This window comes from Lichenostomus cassidix, chromosome 9 (assembly GCF_008360975.1).
Source record: "Lichenostomus cassidix isolate B80296 chromosome 9, HeHo_3.0, whole genome shotgun sequence".
NCBI classification, from domain to species: Eukaryota; Metazoa; Chordata; class Aves; order Passeriformes; family Meliphagidae; genus Lichenostomus; species Lichenostomus cassidix.
The window spans coordinates 16,812,413-16,830,458 of NC_139490.1; the positions used below are offsets into that span (position 1 = coordinate 16,812,413).

The following is an 18,046-nucleotide window of genomic DNA, read 5'->3' on the forward strand; positions in this document are numbered from 1 at the left end:
AACTTTATAGCAATCTGATTTCTGAAACAACCTCAAATCACCCTGTGCAAGCAGGTCTGAACCAGTGCTGGTGAATCTGTACGCATAACTTGACAGATTCAGGGAAGTGCAAAGTTGCCTCAAAATATTTACCCCCTGTATTGGGAGCCAGGAAAAGCTCCCCTCTGCATAATACTGGGAATGACAGAGCAGCAGGGAGACCCAGGGTCAAAGGTGGTGACAAAGCCAGCTGTGTGCCATGGCCAAGCAGTGGAAACCCAGTGAGATCGGAGATCTGTGTCAGATACTTGTCCACAACCTCAACTCAAGCCCACATGATGCCCTACAACGCAAATCTAACCCCAAAACTCAAAATGCAAACATGTCCAGAGGCTGAATAAGCAAGGCAAGTTTCCACAGCAGTTCTGCCAGCCTCCCCAGTGCCTCCCCAGCACCCCCAGGTCACTGCAGAAGGGCATCCCTGTGGCACTGCTTGCACACACCCAGGACCTGAGTGTGCTTCCCAATGCTCCCACAGCCAACTGGGACCAAAGGTGGATTTGGAGCACCTGGCTCAGCCCTGCAGCCAGCCCACAATGCTGCAGAGCTGTAAAGCACAAGGAATCATGGCAAAAAGAGGCTAAGGAAAGGATCCTGTAGGAATTGTGCCCAGTCTCGTTACTGGAAATCTACTTGACGTAGTGAACAAGCATGGAGATTTTTCCAGGAAACGTGTTTATTTAAATAAAATTAGTGCCAGTAGAAACAATAAACTTTAAATACATGAGACAATTATATACAACTCGATGTTAGGAATTATATACATCAGTTTTTTACAGATACAAATACATTTATACCAAAAGTAAAGGACGAAGGAGAAAGCAATGGAAAATGTGACAACTTGCGCATGTCAGTCTCATTTGGAAAGTTTCAGGATTCAAGTGATTCCAGGCAAAGTGCCAAACTTAATTTGGCTCCTTTCAAACTTAAAACAGCCCCTTTTAGAGTAAATCTACCAAAAAGCTTTATATGGTCTGATCCAAAGTTCAGTGAAGTCGATGGAAAAACTCCCACTGCCTTCAGCCTGCCCCAGTCAGGCCTTTTCCGAGCACAATGGAGCCTTTGTTCTGCTGTGGTTAGAGAGGGACAGAGATCCCTGATCCCTACATCCATTAACCCTCTGAGCCCTTCCCAACGGCAGGAGCACGGCACACTCTGGCTTCAGTTCATTTCTGCTGTGCAGCATTCATGTTTTTCAAGCTGTCTCTCAAGCTCTAATGCCAGTGGATAAATCACAGAGCTATTTTAGTGCAGGAAATACGTGGAGACATTTTGCAAATATTTTGCTGTGCAATGCTTTAGATTCAGGCTCTTCAGCCCTCATGCTTCAAAACTAATCAAAACACTGTAATAAGTTATTATAAAATATAAGGTATGATTGAAATATTAATTTTCTTTTTATTTATTTTTACGTCTTTTAAAAGTGCAATAATTTAGCAACAAATTTCATGAGCATTTGAAAAATGTCACAGTACCATTAAACTGGGGGGAGGGGGAAGTCTGTGGTGGTTTAAAAAACTAGTTACTAACAGCTTTATAGAAATGCATGTGTCACATGCGAGCTGATTAAAAAAACAAGATGCAACACAACATTTACCTACACTGGCTTAAATAGAGCAGAAAGTCTGGATTCTGTGATAATGTAAATGGGTAATATTTTACTGACCTCAAATGGAGAATTTAACTCCAACAGAGAAGCACAAAATCTTGTGCCCGTCCCTGACTCAGCTCATGATTTCAGTGGGCCCAGGAATTCACACTGTTAGGTTAAATTCCATTCAGAATTCCACCTATTTTTCAAGGGGGCGTAACAGAGCAGCATCTGTTCAAGCCTTTCTACATCTTCCAGCCTGTAACAAAGATCTACCAACATCTCCTTTAACATACAGATCTTTGCCTTTAGTGACCAAAGGTACACATCTTTAAGCAACACAAAAGCAAAAAACCAAGCCACTTTTCCTGTTAGTGACTCAGTCACAGGCTGGATTGCAGCAGAAGGTAGTGAAGCTAACCCAGACAGTACAGGTATAACTTAAGCAAAGACACAGATGAGTGTCACAGATGTGAAGGTGGGCTTTACAAACTGCACAGGAACTCGATGCCTCTTTTTTTCTGCTTTGTCTTTCATTCTTTCTGTACCTAAAGTCAGCCTCCAGCCATGCTGCAATCTCCTTTCAAGTACAGCTTTCAAGGCCTCATTGAGCAAATGTGCTGTTGGCTGTGGTTTGTGATAACAAAAACACAGTGCATTTCTAGTCTATCACAGCTTTGTGTGAATGAGCATTACCCATCATCTTTAAGAAGCAGGCACTTGCATGAGGGTAACTTCCCCAAACAATTCCCAGACATTTACAGAATTCTGAAATATGCAGAGACATGCCAGTAATAATTACCTCGTTAGAAAATACATATATATTCACTATGTTCTTAGCTTTCATAGTGAGAAATAATAATGGAAAAATTAAAATTAAGCAACCCAATTATGTGCAAGTTACACTTTGGAGTTGGGTACCACTGCTTCCTTGTCCTGCCAGCTCTCAGGAACACCTTGGGCCCAGGAGCACAGATACCTGTTCAGAGTTCATTGGAGAGCAGAAAAGGAGAGCCACAAGTTCTCAGTGGAAGCTCCACTCACGCTTTGGCAGCTGATCAAGGCAGCCCTGCAAGTGCTAGGAGTTCTTATGGATGTTTTCCACCGAGCCCTCGCTGCTCTCGTTGAGGGGCGTTTCTGACACTTCCCCTAGCTCAGTATCCAGCACTTCCTCCTGGATGGTGAAGTGCACGTCTGGGGAGGAGGACTCGGAGCTGACGCTGCTGCCTTCCATGGAGCAGATGGCGCAGGACAGCGATGGCACCATGCTCTCCTGCAGCATGTTCAGCATCATGGGCAGCTGCACAGATTTCAGCCCTGCCACGGTCGGCAGAGGCTTCACAGCTTCCCCCCATTCTCTCTCCTCGTCTTTGTAGAGCAGAAGCAAGTTGGATGACTTCTCTTTTCTTTTGGATTTCATGTAGCCAAGCATTATTCCTATCAGGAAGATCCCGTAGAAAGACATGACGATCAGAATGTAGAAATACTCGTTGCCGTTGTTCTTCTCTGTGCTGGGGGATTCAGCATCAAGCATTGCTTGGGTCACGTTTGCATGGTCCATCTTCAGCATGGAAAGTGTTTTACCACAGCTAAAGCCTGGGGGAGAATGTAAATGGATATGTAAGATCAATATACAGAGTAAAGATGTAAAAAAAAATCTGGAAAAAGGTTACCCTAAATTCTTCCTTATTCCTTGTAATTGTAAGCTTGCAAACCCCATACCTGACTGAAGCTCTCCGTCCATTATACCCCTGCATTACTATTGTAATGCTATTCATTACTATTGTAAGTGAATGAACTCTTAATCAGACACAGAAAACATTAAAGGAAACAAAACATAATATTAAATCATCTAGACATTTATGCTGAATTATAAAACCTCCAATTCACATGATTTAAGAAAGAAAACTATACAGAAATACTCTACTAGGCACTTAAACAAAGTTTTGTGCTACTTTATCATGTTTCCATGGTGAAGGAAAGTTAGAAGTATTATTTTATTCAGTGATGCAGGAAAAGAAATAATCAAAAAGCAACTTACGCCGGTATGCAAATAATTCCTCCTTGTGCAAAGCTCAAGAGACCTTCCCTCCACCAAATGCCGGGTGTTCTGAAAACTTTCCTCTGCTGCAGTTGGAATAAATAGCTCTCAAGAAATGTTTCATCACGTGTTTTAGAGCCACAGTTTATAATAGTTTTGTGTTGGAGTCAACAGATGAACTTGAAGGATTGCAGTTCAACCCACTGAACTCTTAACAGCTGTGAAAAGAAAAAGAGTTGGGAATTCAGATTTTACTCTTTCCTAACCAGTTCCACACTGGCTCTTTCAGCCTGTGAATCTGTTCCTTTAACATCCCAGTTGCTAAATCTGACCTCTTACCCTGAGAGCTGCTGCACAGAATGGAAAACCTGCAGATCATTATTGTGTGTTTGTCAAAACATATAGAAAAATATACATGTGAATTTTATGTTAGACACTACCAAGTTATTTAGATGCCTGCTATACAGTCTTCCCTGAAGAGACAGGGAGGAAACAGGTTATTTTCTTTGGTCAGGACTAGTGACAAAGCTTTAGAAAGTGCATGCAAAACAAAGTGGTGACTTTCAGCTGCTGCAGCTCCACTTGGCCGCAAGGTGTGGAGGTGGGGAGAGCTGTGCCTGAGTCCTGAACAAATTTTGGATGGAGGGGTGCTGGTGCCACCTCAGTCTGGCCATCAGAGCAGCAACTGAGATCTGGATTCCCCACATCATCAGTGGGAGGGTGCAGACTCCTCCAGGGACCAAGCTGGAGCTCCTGAAGTTCACAGCCCCCTCCTGCCTCCGTAGGAGCAGCCGAGAGTGAATGCTGTCTGCATGATGTTCTGCACAAACCGAGGCCAGGGGGGTTGACTTACTGATGATTGAAGCACAAAGAGACGTTACCAGTCCCTGGGCAGAGGGATGCTCTCTGAGTGCCTGCTGGAGGCTGCTGGGCTAGCAGGACACCTCCCAGCCAGCTGGGGAGGGCAGTGAGGATGCAGCCTGGGTCGCAGGGCCCACAGAGTTCCCAGTCATCAGCTCCGTGGCACAGGAGGCTCCAAGACCCCTTTCCAACACGTAAGCAGCAGCCCAGGCCATGGGAAGAAGGAGGCCCAGCTTGCACCTTAGGGATTTCATTTCCTTATCCTCTCCATCCCCGTTCTTCACACACAAAGCCCAATTAGTCAGGCCCCACATGTGAATGTCACCCCTTCTGCAAAGCTTCAAGGATGTTTATGTAACAGAACACTCCACTTCCAGAAAGCAGTAGACTGGTGCTGGAGTTTCCCAACGGTAGGTCTGGGTTTTTTTCCCCTCCAGTCACTTGTGGATTCTTTGCGTAGACAGCAAATTCTTTTCCAAACTCTGCCCTCACAATCCCTCTGAGGTAAAGGCAGATAGGATTAACTTCTCTTCACATGTAGGAAAAAGCAAGAGAGAGATGTTAAGCAACTTCAGATGTCCTGGAGAATTCGAGAAAAGACAGAATTGTATCTGTGTTTGGAACCAGCATTTTCCATCACTTCTCTGAACGACTACAGAAAGAAAGGAAAAAAAATTACATTAGCCAGATTCCCCGCTCTGCACCTTAAAATAGAGGATCCTCCCTTTAGGATGTTGGTTTTATCTCCCTGTGCATTCCCATGTGATAGCTCAGGAGCTGTTGATGTTGGACTAACGTCTGCTGGGATTTCATCTGACAGAATCTGTCTGCAGCACCAGCTTGCCAAGTCTGAATTCTTCTTCCCTGTTCCCGACAAATTACCGAGCAGGCAACAAGAGCATATCAACTGTAGGCTAAAGCAGAACCCAGAGCAAGCCTCTGGTTTTTCTAGTTAACTTTAGGGAATATTTACTTCACAACTTTCTCAGCTCCATGTGATATTTACTCCCCCAACTCTGGAAATTTGGGGGTTGGAAAATTAAAGACAATGTGTGAGGTTTTAGCAACACCTTTTCATGCAGGACTTTCACAGACTGGTGAGGAAAAGCCCTGCATTGTTGGGTCAATGAAAATTGGCTCAGTACAGGGAGAAATCCTTTCTCCCTGCCCATATAACCCTCTTGGAAGTTGCTTGATCCTGGGAACAAAAGCACCTAAAGCCTGTCCTGTTGCCTCCCATCGTCAGTGTCACTACTCCCCTGGACTAAGGCACATTCAGAGGCATGGACACCCCACAGCTCCCAGCAGAGCCAGCAGAGCAGGGCCAGACCAGCTCTTCTGTAGGCATCTGCAAATAGAATCTCTTATTTGCTCCAAACCCTCATAATCTTCCCATAGGTCAAGTTCTGTACAAAATAAGCAAGATGAACTGGAGCACCCAACAGGAACACAGGAAGACTGCTCAGGTACATCCATAAATGTATGCAATTCCCCAGAAGTTTAACTGAAAGATGACTGAATTGCATAATTCTGCAGAGTTATTGACGAAAACTCTTTGCAACTATGTTTACTTTGGCTAGCTGATGACAACATCTCCATCTGTTAGCCCATGATTCTTAAAAACAATTTAATTTTAAAAAGGCCCACAAGGAATTCCTGAGCCTTCTATAGACATGAAGAGGAGGGATAGGAAGATGCTGGGGAATAAACACCTGGAAAACATATGCCACTTACTTACTGATGCCATAAGTCAGCTTTCTCAAGCTGTACCCTGCAGAAATTATATTTTTGTCTAAAAACAAGGCCTAGAAAATTGAAAATTGGAGATTTTAGTTTTGTGTTTCAAAATTATATTTGTTGCAAATCATATTGTAAAGCCATCGATCACAGCAAAAATCTTGCCTAATTTGAAGTAACTTTTTTTTTTAGTTAAGCTTCCTAGCTATTTCTTTTTTGATGTCTCTTTCTTCCTTCCTTCCTTTCAGATCCACTTTTTCCCCCAACTTCAGAGAATTCTCCCTGAAATTTCACTTAGACATCTCTTATGCTTTCAGCAATTGCCTCTCAGATGTTCCTCTTCACCTTCTTTGCACCCATCCCAAACAAGGCTATAACATTTCAGAATAATCCTTGTGCTGTGGCCACCACCTTCCATATTCCCCCTCTGGAAAACATTCAGGCCAATAAAGCAGAGCAACAGCCAGGCACTCCAACAATGAAAAGGTCACAACATAGTTGTTGATGCCAGATTTTTTTTCTCAAGGTCCCTGTCTCCTAGAGAGCCTTTTGTGGCAGCAACCTCCGTCACCAAAGGACGCAAACATCGAGGCTTGAGGCATCCCATGGGGCAGGAATTCACAACATGGCTTAAGGGATCATATAATGCGAGCCCTTTCTCCAAATAAAAATTTGAGGACGGTCAGAAAACTGAACAAAGACAGAATCTATTATGGAGACAACATGAAACCTCCTTAGAGACCCAGATGACTCTGCAGGCTGCCATGGAAAATATATGCCTAACCCTTCATTACGGGCGTAATCTGTGGTCTGATGCTGCATTTATCTTTCTTGTCCCAGTTAGTGAGTTAATAAGACCAAAGACACCAGACAGTTGTTAAAGGGCCAGCTCCTTTGGGAAGCTGAGCCTGTTTGATGAGTGTGTGCTGACAGTATCACTCTAAAGAGTACCCGAGAATGTGCATTTTTAGAGTTATCATCTGAAAATAAAAATGAAGAGAGAACCAGCAAGGACAGAGCAGTTGGGTTTTTTCTTCCTGCACGTGGACATTTAATGGAAGTAATCTTTGGGAATTTACTACTAGAGGAAAAAAGGGAGAGAGAGGGTTGCCAGGCAAGTGTGGACTTACTTTTGATTTAGACCCTCCAGATACTAGAGTTGGCAAAGGACAGCCAACTGATGATGATCAAAAAGACGATCAATATATTTTGCTCACATATATTATTTCAATTAAAGTAAAATTGGAGCTGCTTTTGACACCATGAAGGAAGACACGGTAAAATAGATATTTGTGCTCCTGATCCAGACTTGCATTTAAGGACCTGCTATGCTGAGAGGTACATCCTGACTTTCAGTCTTGCTGCCAAACACACACCTCACCAAGGACCTGAGCCAAAGCCCCCTGAAGTTCCTGGCAGTGCCTCTCCTGAAACAAACATCAGCACCTGCTCCTTCCAAGTTCTGTGCAACCCAGAAACAGTTTTCAGTGAAGCTTGTGAGTGTGTTGGAATAAAACAGTTCAAAAGCAGCAAGCAAGTCATACACTCATTCCAAGAGAAGGCAATGAGGGGCAGAAGTAGCCCTGTGCCTCCTCACTAAGAAGTGCATTCACAATAAGAAATTTATAAGATTTGCTGCGTGCTCTTAACGCTTCTATGCCTCATCAGTTCAGCCACTTAAGTGAAATTAATCTAATAATACCTACAAAAGTGGTGCTGGGATGCACAGCAGGGTAACACCCTGGCAGGTCCCCACCCAGAAATTCAACACCCATTGTGTCCATCAGCACAAGGGCTGGGCTGACATCTGAGCCACTCGCACTCAGCTCCAGGTTCAGAGCCATTTTCCATCACCCTTCCTTATTTTTCGTACTGCAGAAATAGATGACATTCTTCATAAACTTGACACAAGCAATTTCTAGAGGAAGATGGCAATTTCCTCAGTGTCATCCATAATATTCTGTGTTACCATCTGGATGCCAAATGGAAGTAATGGTCTGATCTGTTATTAACTATAAAAAACTTAGTAAAAGGCTACAGCTCTGCCTTGTTACCTTCCTGGGGGAAAACATACAAATATAACTCCAGAAGATACATGCTTCAGCCTTCTCTCCAACTTCAGAGTTTAGTCTGCTTTAACTCGGAATTTATTAAACCTTCATAGAAGATCCATATTCATAAAACTTGAAATTTCTCACGCCTTCTCTGCACACAGAGAAGCAAAAAATTATTTTAATCAATAGAAGCAAATACAGGGTTTAGAAGCATCTCACAGCCCAGGTGACCATCTGCACTCACACTCTCAACTTGAGCAGTGGCAAGAGATTTCCCAGAAGCTGTGTCTGGAGTGTGCAATTGCTCTCCAAGCACAAAACAAAGATCTGTAAAGGCAAGTTGGTTTCTGATCCTGAGAGATGACAAGCAACAGAAAACCTCAATGATATCTGTACTAACAGTTCAGACTAAATTTAGCATTTACTGTAAGGCATGTGTTGTGGGAGTCTTGGAGTTTTGGACAGGCATTCCTTTTCAATCTCTAAACTGAATTGCAGAAAGCTAGGAGTGACTGGAAACAAATAGAGTGGAAACAGGTAACTCTCATAGCAATAACAAGAAATTACATTAAAAAATACAAACTTTTCAGTGGCTGATATGAGAATCTGAGTTCAAAACCATCACAGCCTCACTTCTGTTTCCTGTAGCTGACAGGTTACAAAGTTATTTTATCAATATATATTTCTATGCAATTAAATGAAGCATGTACTTCACATTACCTTACCTTTTTCCTTTGATGTGACACAGTGGATGTAGGGATGCTTGATTTGAAAATGTATTTCTTTTTCTTTTCCCCTTACTTTTCTTCCCCCAGATAGAATTATCTGTTGGACGCACTACCTTTAAAAACAAAATAAACTCAAAACTTACTTTGCTTTGGAGTCAAATGCCAGCTGTTTTGTATGCCTAAACTGTGTTCAACATTATTTGTTTCCATTTGGATCCCAACCAGCAAGCAACACACTAAATTCTAGATGCCACAAAAACAAAAAAAGACAAAAAAAATCAAGAGCCTTTAAATATGATTAGCAGTGTTTAGAAGAAATTCACTGACAAACTCAAGCACATAATTCTTCTCTTCAACAAAGAGATAGCACTTGCTCTCCCAGCTATTGAAAGGTACTTATGTAGGTCCATTCATGGTCTCTGAACAGCTTCTGCCTCTAATCTTCTCAGAATTAGTGCTTTGATTTACATTAGTAAAGGCTTTTAAAATACAAATTGTTGATAAAGGGATATGTATCAATATTTAGAGGCCTTTTGAAAAATTCTTCTGCACACAGCGTGAAGATCTCAGTTTTTTCTTTTTTTTTTGGTTTGTTAATTTTAAGACATTTCACAACAAGAGAAATTCAGCAATGCCAGTAATTGCGAAGAATAAGAAATAAAGGGGACAAACCCATTGAAAAGATTCAAGTGCTCAGCTTGAACTCTCACCTGACTACAGATCATAAATTAAAGGTAGATCATTGGAAAAGATATGATTGCCCAAAGTAAGGCAGAAAGCTTATAGAGAGCCTGACAAACATCTAGCTGTCCAGTTCAACATGAGCAGAGATCAAAGAGGAAAGCATGCATTCATTCCCTGTGCCAGGAAACATTTCCTTAGGATGGGTTCACATCAGCTGGAACTCTGCTGCCTTTTCCGGTAGGAGCAGCTGCACACAACCTGTTCCCACTTACACAAGTTCATGTCTGAGCCCAGGTAATCTCTTCCCCCTCCACAGTTCTGCTGGCTATGCAGAAGCCCAGCATGCATGGTCATTTTGCTCTGAGCTTTTATTGAAAATGGTATTTGGAAGCCAAGGAGAACAGGGGAGCAGAATCCTCTCTCAAGAAATGAACAGGGCAAGGTTCACTCATGCAGTGACTTCACTTGCCCAGGCTCAGAAGTGTAACTGCTCTCAAAGTTGATCACACTTGGAAGAATTTGAGAAGAAAAACAGACAGACAAAAATCTAAGCACTGGGGAAACCACAGACTCTGAAATCCAGGAGGCAGCTGTTGCTTAGCCCTACAAAACCACAGCACTGAGGCTTTAATTTTCATACATCAAGAAATGGTAAAGATGCCAACATTTGGTAATGCAAGTTCTGCCTCAGACACATGCCTAGAGTTCCCACTGAACCCAGCAGGATTTTAGTGAGCTTTAGGAATACAACTGCTAATACAAAGCAAGGTATCATTCTGGTTTCCAGCATGCTCTATGTCTATTTTTCTGCCTTCAGATAAAAGTACCAGTCCTACTTAAGGGGTACTTCATGTTAAGTTCTAACACTGCTCTTGAAGGTGCAGCACTCAAAAGAGATTGGAAAAGAGAGGCACTTAATACAGAAAACAATTCTACCCCTTTTGGAGCTCACAACAGCATGTAATAAAGACTACAACCCAAGTGTCACAGTGCTCTCCTGAGGAGAGAAAACACATGCAGGGGGAGATACACTCTCCTCTCCCAGAAATAGGTGTAGAGCAGAGATGAAAGGAGCAGAGAGTGCTTCCACAGTGGCACTTATCCGGCCCAGTTGAAGTGAAAACACTTGCAAGGCCTTAGAGGAGCAACCCACATTTCTCTTCATTATGGTTTCTTCCAATCCTGCAAAATTAGTTCACAGAGTAAGAAGCAGCTCATCCTTGTTTCACAGCCATGTCAGCACAGCATCCCAGGTCACTGTGACCTTCAGAGCTTGTGAGATTTTCATTTTCACATGAATACCAGATGCTGAGCCCTCTCCCTCTGATGTTCACTTTTCTACAACATCAGGCACTCGGCATCATGTGAGTTTGTAACACTCCCTTTGAGTTTTGGTTGTGAAACCTCCACATTTAAGTGTAGCTGTTACAGCAAACATCCATTAATTTCGGCTCTCAACCCTGTTGACCTGAATCTTCATGGGATTTCAAACACAGTTTAAATTACATCACTGCAGTTCTCTACAGCAGTCCCCTTTCAAGCTGAAGCAACTAAGATAGCACTTCAGTTTGATCTATTACATCTTGGCATCTGTTGACTGTATTCACTTTTTAGAGCATAAAATACTCAGAACAGCTATTTGTATTCTTATTCCAAGAGTCTGCTCTGGAAACACAACAAAAGGAACAAACTAGCAGTCTGGGGTGTAAATAGCATCAATGGGATGAACCCCAGGTGTGCAGCAAAGAGGAGAGAAAGTATACAAAAGGGGCAGCAACAGCATGTGAATCCTCTCCAAAGGGAGGAGTTCTTCAAGGCAGAGGAGGGAAAGCAGGAAGTTGTGATTTCTGAAACCCAAAGCTGAGATCTGTTCCCGTGTTTCAGTATTTTGGTATTAGTCCTCCTAGCCACAGCTGTGAGCGTGCAGAGAAAGGGTCCCTAAATGCATAATGAGGAGAATGGGTTGTAAGCAATGCAGGATTGATCATGCCAGCTTTAACAGGACAAGATTTCTTTCTTAACTGTCAGAAAAACTTTATTTCCTTCAGTTAACACAAGCACTCCTAGTCCAGTCTTGCATGGACAACTGATGGAGCTTAAATAATCCAATCCCCCATTACCAGGACCTTGACTGATGTAACAGCCCCCCCAAACCCTCCCACACCTCCTGCATGAAAGACATTTGGAAAGAGTTCCAAGAGACCTGGAAAAGCCCAAGGAGGAGCTCTCCTGACATTTCCCTCATCACTGCTGCGAGTGGCCACCCTGCAGATCAGGTGCACCCAGGGGGTTGCATGTGGCATCAAACTGAACACAGTGTGCAGCCCTCTGGGAATCACTGCCATATTCCACACTAAGAATCATATTCTGTGCCATATTCCACACCAGCTCTGTGCCCACCACCCATGGGAAAACTGCCCCTGTGCCAGGGGGGAATAGGAAGAGGGGAGAGAGCACACATTGACAGTGCAACAAGAATGATCAAAGGAATCAAAATTGAAATCCTACATGGATTTTAAAGAAAAGATACCTAAGGAAAGAAATTTGGCAACACAAAAATGCCTGCACTAGGCAGGGGTGGTTTACTTGCAAATGATAAAATAAACCAGAAGGGATGTATTTTTCAAATGCAAGCATTTATATCTCAGTGGGGAGACATCATCCCTTGAACAAATTTTGTTAAAGCAAAGACAACCATTGTTGGAATTGTGCTTTTAGAACTTAGGGGAAAACACTCTCTTCCTTTCTTGGCTGCTTATAACATGTGAATAATCAGCCCAAAGTAAACAACATGTGGTCTTGTGTGGTCTTTTTCTCTTCATATGAGGCTGGTATTTCACTTGAAACTAGGAAGTGACAGGAAGTGGGGAGTTCTGCACAGATACAGGAGACCCTGCTTTCCCAACAAGCCCTGGAAATGCAGTGCGTCCGGAGAAAAGAAAAATATTCCTGTTGCAGATGGGAAATGCAAAAAATGACATCTAAACACATAGAATGAATAGATTTTCCTTTGAGTCACATTACTACAGAATTTTGCATAGCCATGTTTACAACATTTCCCGAGTCTTTCACGAGAATTTGAGTGCTCAAGCATCACTGAGTACTCATCAATTCTCAAACTGAAGTGTGAAAGGAGCTCCTGAAAGCAACATAACTGCTGCATTATTTGCAAATATAGCTCTGGGTGTGTGGTGGTTGCTCCCATAAATCATCCACTTAGGGAAGGGAAGCAGAGCTCTGGCAGAGAGAAAGGCTCAGCACAGCAGGGTCTGCGCTCCCCTTGCTGCTGCATGCAGGCAGGGAATCCATTAGCTGCTTTCCTCAGCAAGGCTCCTGGAAGAATGATGAGTGTTTAACACGCTGCTGCCCATTTCCACATCAATTTGGGGTGCAGAAAGTTTGTGTTGGTTTTCTGAAGCACTGCTTGCTCTCCCAACCCCAGTGTGCCCTGACTGCTCCCATCAGAGCTAGGGATGCACACCAACCATCAATTCTATGTATTTTCCAACTCCCTGCTCCCTTTCCTCACCACAAAAGTTCTCCCCCACGTGATCTATCCATATCCTCATCACTCCAGCCCTCCCTCTGGAGGGTCTTGACCTCCACCCTGCCCAGCCATTCAGCCCAGCTCAGCCAAAGCCCAGGAAGGTTTGCTCCCTCTGGGCAGCTCCCGGGATTTGGCTGAGTCCCTGTGCCCCATGGGCTCAGCTTCATGCTCTGTGCAGTGCAAAGGCAACAGGACACTGCCTACTCACACACAAAATCCTTCCACTGTGAACTGAAAATGCAAAATGGAAGCCATTGCTTAGAATACTGTGGCTCGTGTGGTCCCGGCATTTCAGGGCTTGCCACCTTCTGAGTTAAACATCCTGCCACCCTCTCCTGCTGTGACTCTTGTCCCTCTCCTTTGATTTTTCCCAAGTTATCTCAGTTTCACCACCAATGTCCTTCAATAAACAAGTTGCCAAAGCATCTCCTTAAAAGCCCTCTAAAATCAAACTGCTTGCCTCTAATAGTAGGGTGAGAAGTGAGACAGAAAAGAGATCTTAAATAACACTAAAATACAATGAAAGTACTCAGCTGCACATACATTACTGAGCACCACACATCCTTACACTTGTCCAGAACTTCTGTGTCTTTTCTCTGATATTCCTGGCTATAAACATAGCATGTAATATCAAACCAAATTGCTATGCTTGTGCTGGAGCAGGACTGTGTTCTTCTGGAGTGAAATACCTCACATTTTTCTGAGCCCTGAAATAGCAATCACACCCCATACGTTTGTGAAGCACTCTCAGCTGGGACAGCTCTGCAGGGCTCCGAGTGCTTTCCCAATGTCTCCCGTCAAGAAAGAGCTGCCAAAAGCAGTTCCTTCCTTCTCCCCACAGATAAACTCTCTTTGCCACATCTCACTGGGGGTGCAGCTCAGCACCTTGCCCCACACTACCAGCACTGGGCATGGTGCAAGGCACATTCCAGGAATGCTTCCAGACATAGTGCCTGTGCTTCCAGCTCCTAACTCTCCTCCTTTTCCTGAAAGTTCAGCCATGCTTTAGTCAGATTTTTTTTTTGTTTAAATAGTAACTCTTTCTCAAGCAGAGATGGGTGCACCCGTTCTGGAAGGTTCCCTGCCCAGGTCCTTGTTGTCTGGTATATTTTCTTAGGATTGGAGCCCAGACCAAAAAAATATTAATCTGAATTCATTTACATTTGTAAATAACAGATTTAAATGAAAGGGTGAATGCAAATTTAACGGCATTAGGATTAGCTAGCAGCATTAGCAAAGAAAAAGAAAGCCACCAAAGAAATCTCACAAAAAAAAAATTCAAAATCAGTTGTTTGGGATTAAGGAGTTTTGACAACTAAGCTTTATGATTTGCTGCTGAACCAACCAACAAGTCAAAACATGCCATTATTTTTTCCTAAACCCAAGAACTAACAAGATAAAACAAAATAAACCCCAGTTAATGTTTTGATCTATTATAAAGTTGTTGTGGTTGTTTTGGTTTTTTTCTTTTTTTTTTAAATATCAAGCTGACTCTCTGAATATTACTACAAAACATAACTAAAACGTAAACAGCACAAGATTGCTAGTGATGAGCTGTGCCAGGGTGCAAGTCTTAGGCAACAAGAGCAGAATCAACTTGTTCTGGTCTACTCCGTGATGTGGGGGCAAATAAACAAAATTAATCTATTCCAGTTATGTGAAGGAAAAAAAGCAGCTGCAGACTCACTCAAACAGGGCACAGACGAGGAATCCCTGAGGATATCACACCACTTACCCCCAGTTCCAGCAGGCTCTGCTGATGGACATCACAAGATCCCAAAAGTTCCCAGCCGGGAGCTCACATTCCCTGCACAGCCAGAGGGATGCTCATTCACAGACACTCTCTACACATCATTTTAAGGAAAGAAAGTGTCTCTTGTATTGCAAACACTCAACAGGCACAGCCTCAAACTGCTCAGTCCTGTAGGGCACAGCAATCCCACACAGAGATCATTTCCCACTGAAGTTGCTGGGTTGGTTTGTTCTTCTAGAAGTGAATCATATTCTGCCCTTTGGCTTTAATACCAAGATCCTTTTCTACATAGGATTCCCACCAACTCAGCTCTTTAAATTGCCTCATAACCCCACATCCCACTGATGTTGATAGCAGCAGGGGTTGCTCACCTCTTCACTGTGCCCCAGAACACCACATTTGTGTTCCTACACATCTGTCCCCTTTGCAGCCATCTCCGGGTCTCACAGGTTAATGTTTGCTGGTCTGTGGTACATCTCTGCCATCAGCTCCCTCTCAAACACAACCCACATGGACTCTCTTTGGTATTCAGCAAACCACAACAGCTTTCCTACAGATGGGAGTTGGAATAGATCCTATCTCATCACTGAAAATCTCAGTGTGGGGAAGTCTAGGTCATCACAAAAACAAAAATTGTCTTTTTAGTTTTTTTAGTGTTTGGTTCATGTCTTTTTTATCCATCCCCTCCCCAGCTGGTTTCAGGGTCTGATGAATCTCAAAAAGGAAAAAAAAGAAATGTAGACATTCATTTGAGTACCCAGCGCTCAGACATTTCAAATAAATTGCCCAGTGCCTTGCTGTAATTTAGCTCAGGAAAGCAGCCAATTTGCTAAATTAAAGATATTAGAAGTCTTATGAATAAAGTGAGCCTAAGCTTTGACCTCGATTTTAATAGCATCTTCATTTAATTCTTCTTATCTCACTCAAGTCTTTATTTCAGAACTGGTCAAGTCACAACCATGAAGGTTCATTATCACATGGAGAAATCCACGTGCCAGGCCAGTGCCATAGACAGCAGCAGCACCTGGAGAGCAATGACTCCAGAGGGAGGAATTGCACATCCCAGCCTGGCCTTCCCTACCAGCCCGGGTTGCCATGGCTACGAGAGATGCTCAGGAACGGCGCAGCACGGAGATGAGATTGCCATGACACCGAGGGATGCAGAGGCCACCCGGGGCAGGGCACACACTCCCAATCCTTGACGCCAGCGTTTTAATTAATAAGGGAATGTAATGCAGCCAATTACACACAGTAATGCAGAATTCCGGGGCTATTTCTGTTGAACTAAGCTTAGGAGAGGCTTTAATCTAGCTTTAAAAACAAGCGGCAAAACCTCATGAGCTCGTTAACAAAACAAATCACAGACAAAACATATTGGGTTTCTGTTGTTATAACAATAAAGTGGCAACAATTAATACACACTAAACATAAATAAAAACCAAATGAGGAACCCCATACTACTTCCAGAAGATGAAAGATAAAGGCTTCCTTCCCGGGAGGCAGTGACAGTGCAAGGAAAACCGAGCAGCAGCAATCCCTCTGTACCAGGATTTTTAATACCGGAAATTTGTCCCTGACTGGGGGTGTTCAAAACTCAGTCTGTGTGACTCACAGGCACCCTTAAGCAGGACCTGTGTTATCAATCCCTCATTTAAGCAGATGCCTCGCAGCACTGAGATACTCATCTGGCACTACTGAGCTGTTGCCAAGACACCATTCACACTTCTGACTCCCCATTAACTTCAGCTAATAATCTTCTGCCGTCGGCTTTTACTCCAGAAGGATTCGAGGCTGCTGTAAGAAAACAGGACAAGAGAAAAAAGCTGCTTGCTCTTGCAAGCAGTCAAATTAGGTTTAGCCCATGGCTTTTGCATGCCTCAGATAACCAGGAAACCAGAAAAATAAAATCTTAAATCCATTACTTTAATCATTTGGGGATCTGAGTTGCGAATTCTGAATTACAACTTGCTCAGAGTTAGCAAGTGCAAAAAAACTTTAAAAACGGACATGACCACGAGTTCCCATGTTTCCACCTCTCTCTCCCTCGAGTGTTAACAAGATCTCTCTCCCTGCTTACATCCACAGCTGGGTCCCTCCACCTCCTCCTCCCCTGGAAGGTCACAGCACAGCCTCAGCACTCCTCAGGCCCTTTCCCATTTTGTTCAAAACACAGATGACTTGAGCAGAGGTTCAGACAGGAAAAGTTCATCCCGAACAAAGCTTTTGGGATCAGCATCCCGAGGCTGGGGCTGGGGAAAGCCCTGCTGCTGAGCCCAGGCAGCACTGCTACTCCCCAGCATGGACAAGGCTGGGGAGAATAAAAAATTCCAGCCAGCCTCATCTCACCCCATTGCTTTGCTCTGACACAAACGCTGCTATCTTTGACCCTACTCTTCCCCTAGGATGCAATCACAGCACTTGTGAAATGCTGCTGCTTCTGCAACACTAAATCCACAGTGGAGAAATCAGCCCCATAGATCTCTGAGTCTGAGCAAAGCTACAACATTCAGTAATGACCATGTTTCCTGGGCTGGATATTCCAGGGTTTACATTGGTAATGCTCAATCCGTGTGTTTAGCCCTCGGCAGGAAGGTAACAGTGGCAGAGGGAGATGAATGTCAAGGCTCCTGCAGGGAGACAACAGCATAAGAAATGTCCAACCTCTACTGCAGCAACCAGGCTATTCTCACCCTCAGGTAGATTTGTGTCAAATCTTATTTCACCTGAACTTGATATTACCCTTCAAAATGGGTGAAATAAGAAAATCTTTGCATCTAGGAAAAAAATACTGCAGGCATAAAAAAAGAGGTAAAAGAACCCCAAACAAACACATTTTGTTGAGGTTGGGGTGGCAATACCTGGGTGTGAGAAGTGGAGATTTCTGACTTGCACCCTTCATTCTGTCTCTGGACAAGCCAGTTGCTCCAGGACTGAGAGGAAAACACAACTGGGTCACTGCTCGGGAGGAAGCTGACCTCCAGGGAGGTCAGGGGCTCTCCCTACAACAGGAA

General features: G+C 43.5%; 1 protein-coding gene across 1 annotated transcript; it reads right to left on the reverse strand.

The window, feature by feature from the left end:
- Positions 1-697: 697 nt before the first annotated feature.
- On the reverse strand, positions 698-3,860 carry KCNE4 (potassium voltage-gated channel subfamily E regulatory subunit 4). The gene is made up of 2 exons (XM_085069654.1): positions 3,672-3,860; positions 698-3,226 (listed from the first exon to the last, which is right to left on the reverse strand). The coding sequence occupies exon 2, from the start codon at positions 3,198-3,200 to the stop codon at positions 2,709-2,711; it is 492 nt and encodes a 163-aa protein (XP_084925780.1). The 5' UTR covers positions 3,201-3,226; positions 3,672-3,860; the 3' UTR covers positions 698-2,708.
- Between the last annotated feature and the right edge of the window lie 14,186 nt (positions 3,861-18,046).